Raw genomic sequence first — 11,625 nt, 5'->3', positions numbered from 1 at the left:
ATATTTCATGTATGCGTGCAATATGTACTTGTGTAATGCTTGCTACTTATGTGGACAGATATAAGTAGTATGTAGCAGGAATGGGGAGTGGAATGCTTACCAGTAAAAGATTGAAATAAAGAGAAGAAGAAGAAGAAGGAAAATAGGGAGCAATCTAAGTAACAACAGGATTTGAAGAATGATAGGCTATGTAAAAGACAACTCAAGAAAGATTTACAGATTATGTATTTGATGTAAAATTTTCATATTTTACAAAAGGTACAAACAGAACAGCATATATAAAAATATGAGAGGGGAAAACATATTATCTTTCTAATGACTAACATCTACGTCTACATGTATACCACAAATTACATTGGTCCTGGAAGTGTGTATTTTAGACGAACATGTAATGTGCATTATATAGTATGGAGAGCTGGAAGTTTATCTCACATCTCATTAACGACAAATTTAAAATAAGGGAGTGGAGACCATCTTACTTTCCTAATCATGACATTTATGTTCGTGTGTATAGGAGTCAATGCATAGGTTTATTCGACTTGTGTATTTTGGGTTTATCTGAAATATCTGCTTGCCAAAACAAAAAGCTAGGTGACATCTTACCTACTCAACAGTAGCAAATCATGATAGCTTATCCCTCGGGTTTCATCAATATACAGTTTTTAACTAAAACCATTTGTTCTATCATAGATATGCGCGTATCATCAGCAACTAAAATCTTATTCAGAAGAACTAATCGACTATTCCAGGAATTTTTATCAACATTCATAGTTGGACCGGACTTAAAGGGATATCTTGACTTCCGAATTTAATTATCATTTAGTGATAGCTTTTCTTATTAAAACTATAGCGATATTCATGTATCCTGACCATAGTTATTATCTAAAAACAAACAATTAATTCCTGATATGTACGATTTCTTCAAAGCACATTAATATGAACTGTGAATTCTGTTATCATAATAGTATAGTATTTTATATTTAAAACTGATTTCAGAGTGTATTTATAGGAAGAAATAAAAACAATACATTTTCAACAAATATATATATGTAGCAGGTAATATATCAAAGATTAAACAATTTTCAGCACAGTCAAACTTAATCTCCAAGTAATATTTTTAAAATGCTTAGCAATTATGAAGTGCTTTAATGCATACTGGGAAATGTAGTTACACTTATGATCTATTTTAGTTTAACCCAGTGATGAGTTAATATTTAGCAGTTTCAACTCGAAACGACTATTTACTTACTCATTTTTATTGGACAGTCATTTCGTTTCATCTGATTTTTTGAGATAAACTTGAATTGAGATAAAGATTTTGGTAAATTTATAATCGATAAAGGCAGAAATTATTTATTCACTCAAGCTTATCCAATACGTTAGTTAAGTTTGCACTACATTATAAAAGTTAATCACTTATTACCTATTTTTTTTCCTATTTTCAGATTTATTTTTTGGGCGATTATTTTATTTTCCTAACATTAAAAAAGTTCACTATTCATATTGTCAGACAACTGAATTGCACCTGTCACGTTATTCTGTATACAAGGTGATTGTCAGGTAATTGTGAACTCAGTTCATAATTTAATATTCATAGCGAAAGTTTACATTTATTCATTAATTTGAAGAACTCTTGGTTCACGAATGAGTAAGTTCTAGTGTAATTATATTTAAATTGATTGAATAAATTGTGTAATATTTGACTTTTTATCCGATGATTAGAAAATTGTCTCGAAATCATCTATATCAAATTTCGTAAACATGACAAAAATTAACTTACCAGAATAGTATTTAGTATAAAATCACTCATAGTCACACCGTTTTGAAAATCAACAAAATAATTTTTAGTAACCTTGTTTACCTATAAATCAGTTATATTGTAATTCACGTGAATTTTTTTTCTTATGGACAATTTATCAGTCAATTAGATGATGTGTACTCTGTATACCAGATATTGTGGATTATCATAGTAAAGGCTTATTTTGTGATGTGTTTTTGAATATCTCGTAATAATGGTTAAAAGATCACTTCACAACGTGTTTCTGTAAGTCAATATAATTTGACTGAAGATGATTGATAAACCCTATGAAAAGGCTTATATTCTTACTACTATCTCTCGACAAAAACTCTTTAGAGTACGATAAAAAAAATGATGTCTTCCAGTTAAGAATGAAGTATTCACAAAAATTGTGCATTATCACTCTGAAAGCACTGCTTATAAATTTTCTTTTTGAATATGTAATATTGAAAATGATAAAAAGAGTTTAGTACCCGATGAACTGATAATCTACCCTAAGAAAGATATCATAAATAACAACACAGTCTTTTGCTCCCTACATAAGCATTTCCCAGAAATGCAAGGAGTGAGTAGTTCTTGGTTCATAAAAACAAAACTAAAAAATATAACTAACAAAACTAATTCTGTCTTTGGGAAAATCAGGCCTATGCCTAAATGACTAAAACGTTTGACATTTTATTTAATAACACTCAGTTTCAAAACGCCTATTGTAGTTAATGAGAACACAGCTGATGACAACCGATTATGTATTTAGCACTAATTACAAAGCTGCTTGATAAAATAGAAAAACCATACTCTAATACTTCATTTGGAAAATGTTCATTAATTGTCTCAGGCTTTATGGTTCCTGGACTTCCACACCAATGGCTTTCTGTTGATATCCTTTCTTCCTCGACCTTCTCAACCTTCTGCTGTCAGATATTCCATTCCTGATTCACGATATACATTACTTATGTCTATGTAAGTAGCCCACACCACACTATCATCTAATAAGATTTAGTCAGATTTGAGTAATATTACTATTAATCATCAACCTGCAAAAATTGTGAGTTGAAGATGTGCGCACAAAACTGTAATTAGCAAATAAGTTAATGTGTGTAAAATGCTTACTTAGTCTAAAAATTTCTTCAAATTATATGAAACAAATAATAATACCGTTTTTGAATGACACTTTATTTAATGTTAGTTACTGAAAAATAACATAAATCTAATTATAGTACTAGAAAAAGCACTTTTTGGATTTGATCCTTCAAAAAATTAACAATGTTAACTAACGAAAACAGTAAATACAATCCATTTCAAGGATGAGCTCTATTAGTCTCAGTGAATGGAAACTTTACTAATTAACCATTATGTCTATAATTAATCAAATGAGTTCTATGTCACTTAAATCGATTTTTGCATGAATTATAGAGAAGGAATAATTATCTTACCAGTAAATAGATAGCTTTCTATCTCTATACTCAGTGAAATTAAATTAAATTTTGCATCAAAGAATTAGTTTTTGTAAAACTACATTCTAATGTAAACATCACCTACTGTGATTGTTATTGTTGTCTTCAATTTTGTTTTCTTTAACATAATCAAGTAAATTGTTGGTGTTTCGGGTTGTCGATGTACTTTATTTTAATTAGTTACTTTCTCAGTGTTATCAACTTTGATCTTTACAAAACACATGTGTTGCTAAGGATAAGTTATATATTTTTTATCCAAACGAAAATTCTGTCTCAATTCCGCTGGAATAACCAACAGGATATTTCCGAAAGCAGATGGCTCAAAACTATTAGACAGACGAAGACCATCATTGGTAATTCCAGTTAAATATGTTAGCTTATCGTTGGGATCTGCTTCCAAACTACATAAATCTTTCGTTACTTCACTTTTCCAATCGCATTGAATTAATTTTTTTTAAATTCCTTAATAGAAAATGGGAATTTACCAACTTAATAGAATTAGAATTACGGAATACTTTTACGCTTTATTTAGAGTCTAAGACGTACAAACAGGACAATGTTTCGTTTTATTACTGTGGATACTTATACTCGTTCAAGTTTAACACCATAGTAAACCAGCTATTAGTCAAAATAAACCTTTAAAAAATAATGACGACAAAGATTTGTATCCATTTACAAGATCATTATAACTTATTATTCGGTTATTGTTTTGTTGATTAACTAATCGTTAGAACTACAGTATTATAGTTTAGGATATTTTACTTATATATAACCTGACCCAGAAATAGAACGGAACAAAAGCGGTTAGAATAAGCTTTATCCAATAATGCAATTCATATTTCTGAAATCATCAAAGTCGAACCAACATTCCAAAACTTATCTGTATAGGGTTGTGAAGATTGTTGAGCTTTATTGGAGATCATGAACCGGTTAATTTTAGGACTCCACTGAAAACCTGGAGACACTGGATTACCGTTTCGTCCTTGTATGGGACTCCCCAGTAATACGCATCCATGAAGCTGACTCAGTGGTCTAGAGTTCGAACGCTCGAGCGCGAGACCGAAGGTTCTGGGTTCGAGTCCCATGTACGGGATCGTAGATGTGCACTGGGACAAATCGACTGTCCAGTACTTCCAGGTCTTCAACGAAAGTCTATTATTGATTGTCTCATAATCTCAATTAAAATTCAAAACTTGTTGGGATTTAATTTGCAAATCAGAGTATTGAGGTCACAAATTGTGATTTCTTCATTTTGTGGACGATGTAAACGTTTTGTACTGAGTTTAATTACTTCATATATTCAAATATACTTTACCTACTAATATTTTGTACGAAAAATGCTTGTTGTCTTTGAAACAGTCAATTTTTTTTCTCAGTAAGATGGGATTGGAAATATAAATAAGGACATTTAAAATGTATGCATCTCTTTTGTTGCCCATAGTAAATTAAGTTTTTGATTGGTGATTGATTTCGTGCTATCATGACTCAGAAGACAGCTCTTCTCGTAAATAATCTTCAAAATTCACCCTTAATTTCATCTCTCACAATATGGAGACACTTGTCATTTTACTGCGAAAGATTACGCATGATCAAATTATAGGCCAACAACCAGTGTTCAGCTTCTCAAACCATCACTGTATGATGTTACATAACAGGTCAGTTCTAGTATGATACTATGCATAATACTTTAAGAGTTGTGAATGTAATTATGAAAACCTATTTGAATACACCTGAGGCATTTTTGTAAATTAACTGAGTAAGTTTTTTTCGCAGAAAAATGAAAACAGTTTTACTTCTCTTTGATTTCTATGATGATAATAAATGATAAATGAAGTTATCGGAAAAATATACATATGTTGATGTCTTCTGACAAAACATAATTCTTTATTATCAAATAAGAATAATTAAGTAGTGAAACTCGGTTACGAGATACAATTTCTAGTATTCAACCTTGAACAACATCTTATTTTTGAGGATTAATGGTATGATTAACTACTCAAACTAAAGTAGACAAAGTTTGAATATCGAGTGCTCTTCATCAATCAACACTAACTGAATTTTCAAAATTTTTTCGACGTACTTTTGTGATGTGTGCTATTGATGTCGACAGATATAAGTAGTATGTGTCAGCAATCAAAAGTAGAATGCCAGGCGGCAGAAGATTAATAAGATCGAAGAGAAAAGAACAAAAACAAAGATTGATTGGCGTTCAAACGATGAAACAACAACAAAGTCTGAGACAATCAATAGATATTCTACAATTGAAGTATTACTGTATAGTTCTCAGATTTTAACGAGATATTCTGTAATGTCGTATTAAAATACGCTTGATTGTTACTACTGGTGTCCTCGTTCACTACACTTTGTGAAAAAGTCTATATTAGCTTAATCTTATGTTAATGCAAGCTCTGATCATCAGGAAATTTAAGCCTCCTATGTATTTGAAAAAATAATTCATTCTTGCTTGGAATCTACTCCGGCCATTAATAACAGATTTTGGTGCCGGATAACAACTTCTTATCCTTTCTATATTAAGCTATTTGTTTCTCTCTCCCTAGTATGTCGTTTCGTCAGATTCGTTGACCTTTAATTTATTTGATCGTCTTTAATTTTCTTATAAATTACCTTGAAAAATAAATATGTAATCAAATTTTTCAACATGTTTATTACGCAATTATATCACATATGATTCAGATCAACTATGTCTTAAACTTATAACACTTTTGAAATTTAGAAAATGACCTAATATTTTTTAAAGTATAATTGTGTACTTTTAAAACCAGGTAGAATTAACTGATTGTATAATAAATTAAAAAAAAGAAAAATCAAATTATAATTTCTCCCGGAAACATTTTCAAAGTTCATGAAGACAATATAAATTACCCTTGAAAAAAAATTGATTAGATTACCCCCCTTTTGTATGTGAATTATTTTTTTTAAAAAACCAAAGTGTTAACTAGTCAATACATTTACAATAAAATTTAATATTATTATTATTATTACTATTACAGACAAGCGAATATAAATCATTCATTTATACATACAGGTGTATTCATGATAGTGAACTAATTTTAAAACATGGTCACCTGTTTAAAAAACAAAAAAAAAAAGAAAAGGAAACAAAAATCATTTACAGATATAAACCAATAAATGAAGATTTAAGAACTCACATTTATATTTTATTGACTTATTCATGTGAATTGATCACCTCAAATCATACTTATTCAAGCATATATCTATTTATTATTTACTAAACAAGTTGAAATAATTTGCAAATTACAAGTCATTTTTCTTGTTTATATAATAATAAAATTATAAGAAGGGGGTTTTGTGCTTCTAGGTTTTCTATGGCGATCTAACTTCAATTGACTCATGATTTCAACTATATGATAATAAAATTATAATCATCACAATGATTACTATTGTTGTTATTGTTGTTTATAAGGTCAGTTAACTATTCATAAACATACAGGAAGTTATGTCTATAAATTTTATAGTTTCATTATTGGATCTCTATTTCATTCAATCAATTTGTGAAGATTTTCTCTTGATATTCTGAACAACTTTATCTTACTATCTGGCTAAAGTATTTGCTTCTGACATAAATGATATGAATTTTCATGCAAAATAAAATCTTTCATGTAAAATATTACATACCTGTAATTCTGAATGGATCTAAACAGGTGTATCTAGGATAATCTAAAACAAAGATGGATAAACTCTTCTGTAATAAGCTGGCATGAATCATGAAAACGTCAGGTCGTATACATAAAATATTAGAATTGTGAATTACCCAATTTCAGAAAGGTCGGGTTCTAATACCAAGATCTGATGATATTTGGTTTGATCCCTGTTGAGGTTGTACAGGTTAAAACTCCGAGGAGTATCTCATTAAGACAAAACAGCTGGACATCAGCCCCTAGGTTGCAATGCTTGTCCATAAAAAGTTAATCGTGATATTAGCTACAAAATATTTTGTGATTAAAGCATCAAAGTGCATAATTTAATAGTGGAAGTAAAGTTTAATAATGAAGTCATAAGTGTTAGAAATTTCACCTTATTTATGAAATGGATCCAACAGTTTTGTAGTGACTTGTACTCATGAGTCATTTTGATTGTTCTAATGTTTTATACTAATCCTAGATTTACTTCTTTCGTTTGAGACTTGAATTTTGACTTACTGTAGTTCATACATGAGTACGCTTGTTCATAAATAATAACCAACACAAAAAGTAAACATTTTAAACTCAAAATTCGTAAGATCTATTCTGTGTCAATGACGAATAGAATTTAATTCGATGCTTCATGTCAAATTGTTAATTCAGGCAGATATCATCGTGAAAGCCTGTAATTTTCATTTTAAAATCACGACTAGCTAACTCATTGACAAATGAAAATGAAGCAGACAGAACATTAAACTGTAATTTGAATACTTTCAGTGATAATAATGTTTCACAGACTTAAAATCTAATTAGTATTCTTTTATATAATTACTTTTCTAAATAGTATCACTGAAATAAAAATTTAAAATCTAATTTTCAAGTATTACATAAGCAAAGTTGGACATTGGCTAGCAGTGGGATCCAGGACGCGCATTTCGTCCTATTTGGGATTCGTCAGCTGGATGTACCTGCATCTCAGAGTTGATGTTCACTCTGGGACTCGAACCCAGTACGTTTCGCTTCAAACGTCATCGCGTTATCCACTCAGCTACTGAGCCCTGATAGCCACTTGCTTGTGCAATGGGGTGAAGTTTGAATTCACTTGGTAATGCTTGTTTGAATCTTCCATCTCATCTTTGCTTATAATGCCTGTGAATTAAGACTATATCGAGGCGATACGCACAGTATGCACATATGCCAATTAGAGACTGATCAATTGCAGTCCTAAAAGTCAATGGGAAGATTCAAACAATTAATGCCAATATTACATTAGTAGTTCCCATTAAATTATCGATGTAACCAAAATTCTAGAGACCTTTTTAGTTTTTTTCTATCTTTTCATTTTATATCACTAACCTCGTCATATTGTATCTATATTTTAAAGGCTTATCAGTAAACATAACTATGCAAATCCAGTTTGAGTTGTTGACATGGTAAATTAAAACTTTGAAACCTATGAACTTTATTTCATTTTCATTTGAACAGGAAAAGCATAAAAGTCCCAAAAAATCCTAAAACGTAATCATCTTTCAACCAGGGAAATTAAAGAAACTGAATGACCATTATTTCTTTATCGTCATATGTGTATTTTAATCAAAATTATTAGTTAACGTTTTTGATTATTTTCCTATTGAATTGTGTAGACAGTTCTTTTACTTTAGTGAATATGATTATTATCACATTAAATTGTCATTAGCATTTCTTACTTTTTTGAGTCTACGATAACTATGGTTCCCTTCCGTAAGTTATACAGTTTTATATGTGATAAGTCTTGCTGATTGAACGCTATATTCGGATCCTAAGCTAGTCTTGTAACTCGCAAGCTAGTACTACACAGAGACTTGAACACGAGAGAAAAGGCGCAAAGTATGCGAAAAGCACTTTACTGCAAAAGTTCATTTATGTACAGAAAATATAGGGTTTGTTATAGTATTTTAGAAGTCCTTGGGTTTTCATGAAAATTCTAGAATACTACTAAACATAGTAGCAGTGCAGTTATGAGCTAATCAGAACGTCTACATTTTCACGATATTTCTAGCAAAACTTCTAATCAAACGCTGATTCAATAAAATGCTTCCTAATGTTTCCTGAGCTTGTCATGTCTATTGCGAGAAATTTTCAGGATCATCCCAACAATATGATCATCGAAATCAATATTGTTATTTCACAAAACATGCCAAAAATAATCACAAACGAAATAAAATTGTGATTTTCAAATCAATGTTACACTATTTCTTCAACTTAAAATAGTTTTCACAATATCATGTCAATTTTTTTTCAAAGAAAAAAAAACTATTATAACTTGAAATAATCTTTTTTTTTGTTTCGAAATTCGATACACTAATAGGGTAGTTTTAACAGTCAAAAATAAAAAGGTAAATTTTGAAAACAACGAAGATTTATAGTACAGTTGAGTACCTTATAAATTTTATATTTCAAATTATTGTAATTAACATGTATTTAGGATTCTATTTTTGATTAACCAATATTATTGTAATAAATGAGAACAGCAGTGGATACAATCAAATGTATTTGAATACGAAATTACAGAATTTCTCAGTAAAATCTGAGTATCATATAGTAATACTTCAATTGTAGAATATTCATTAATTGTCTCAGACTTTGTTTTTGTTTTTCCGTTTTCACACCAATCAATCTCTATTCTTGTTACTTTCTCTTCGATCGATGATATATGCTACTTATATCTATCTACATCAGTAGCACACACCACATTATCAGTGACTTATTAATTTATTAGAGAAAAAACACCTAATTTCTCACGTTAAAAGTCATAAATTTCATTTAACATCTATCAACATCTGTTAACTTTGATTTACATTAGACTGTATGACTGATTAATCATACTCTTTTACAAGCTTTAAAAATTGGATAACTGAACTAATTACTTTCTCATACTTAGAGTTTATCCACGTTTAACCTGTATTTAACCTATGTAATGAAATAAAACAAAAATAATAATCGTCAACTGAATTTCAAAATTCTTTAACAGTATAACCAATTGATGCACGTTTGTCTGCTTTGTATTTTACTAAATCTACAACAAGAATACAATACAAAAGTTTACAATATATGATGTTTAGTTTAGTATTTTCTACTTTGATACATTGTTTGTATAAAGCGCAAAGTACTTAGATTTTGATATAAACCAGTAAAGTAATTGATTATTTGTTTGTATTATGTGAGTAGGTGAAAAATTCCTCTTTTCTTCTTGAGTAGATCATTTTCACTTATGGTGAGAGATAATAGTCACTGCTACGCAAAAATATTGCAGGCGCTGAAGTCGTATTTACTCTTGTTCCAATATACTTGATTATTAATTTCACATTGCGTTCTTTCTAACCATTACCAAATATGATTGTTTTTCCATCGAATTAATATAAAATATGGCGTATTCGATCAAATTTTATTTCATTATGACGAACTCTATTGCAACTTTCTTTTAAATATCATTGGTGTTAACTAACTTACAAATGTTGAAATGCATCGAACATATTATTCACTGTATTAAAAGTTAAAATTAAATATGATAATTTACGCCTTAAGGTTTTACATACAAAGAGTATATAGGGCGAACGGTCGTTTTTGATAAATTCTTCGTCAGGCTCTACAGTTACAAATCTAAAATTACCATTTATATGTTACATCACCTTGGTCAAAACTTAATTTCTTTTTACTCTTTATCTATAATTTTTTTCATCACTAACAATGACGTTGTTTTATTAGTAATCTGTAGTATTTGAATTTTAATGCTTCGTCTATTGCAACACAATAATAATAATAATTTCGCTTTCATAACTGTAGAGACTGATCAAGAAGTAATCGAAAATGACCTTTCGGCATAATCCTCTTTGATTTTGAATATTCTATGTAAAATTTTAAATTATCTTCAGAATTATGAAGTTATTAATAAACTAACCAATAGATGAATTGTTATGTTTGTGTAAACAACCAGTGTACTATTCTAAAGACTAAAATGTATGTAAATTAAATAAAACTGACTTCTTTTTTCTGAATAACGAGTTTCAAATTATCTAAAGGTTTATTTACCGCTGCATATTTGGTCCGTTTACTGAATTTTTGTGATGGTCATCGTTAAAATGGTTATTGTCATTCTGATAAACATTGATAATGTTTCATTCTTTACTAGAAGGAAGAAGTTACTTAGGTGTAAAGTTACGGATGCCGCAAACATTATTTACTCAGTGTTAATTTAAAAAAATATATAATACTTATAAGCCTAAAATACTTAATTTAGCTTTACAGAGTGATATAATTTGGTCTTATTCCTTATAATTATTTTGTCGCAACTGCCCTCGTACTCAGTTCTACGGATATAAAATTAACGTAGTTCCTTTCATTCAATTTAAAAACTATTATATCTAATAAATATTAGGTAGCCCTGTGTTTTTATTATTTAATTAATGAATGTGCTGATTCTTTTGAAAACCAGTGGCAAGTGATTTATCAAAAAATTACAAAGAACCTGAAGAAGGGTGGAAGCACTAAGGCATATAACACCCTTGTTGTAAAATATTTATTGTAATTTACGATTTAAATTCATACAGTGAAGAATTTTTGTTTTCCAGAAGAAATTTTCTATTTGCACATAAATTTAAACAAAGTTATATGTATGAACATTCTTTAAGTTTTAAATAAACTAATATATTTGTAATATCCCAATGAGTAGAAA

General features: G+C 29.4%; 1 protein-coding gene and 1 non-coding gene across 2 annotated transcripts in view; one reads left to right on the top strand and one right to left on the bottom strand.

The window, feature by feature from the left end:
• Positions 1-1,644: 1,644 nt before the first annotated feature.
• Smp_014080 (putative lipopolysaccharide-induced transcription factor regulating tumor necrosis factor alpha) overlaps positions 1,645-11,625 on the top strand; it is a gene marked incomplete at its 5' end in the record, with an annotated part of 15,783 nt that continues 5,802 nt past the window's right edge. The window contains one exon of the mRNA XM_018789998.1: positions 1,645-1,648. Within this exon, the coding sequence (XP_018655385.1) occupies positions 1,645-1,648 (4 nt within the window). The remainder of the gene's footprint in view (positions 1,649-11,625) is intronic.
• Positions 7,900-7,970, bottom strand: Smp_tRNA_00928_Pseudo_TTG.1.1. Its single transcript has one exon. It is a non-coding gene (tRNA).

The sequence above is a fragment of the Schistosoma mansoni genome, chromosome W, assembly GCF_000237925.1.
Source record: "Schistosoma mansoni strain Puerto Rico chromosome W, complete genome".
NCBI classification, from domain to species: Eukaryota; Metazoa; Platyhelminthes; class Trematoda; order Strigeidida; family Schistosomatidae; genus Schistosoma; species Schistosoma mansoni.
This window is presented reverse-complemented; position numbering and strand designations above follow the sequence as displayed.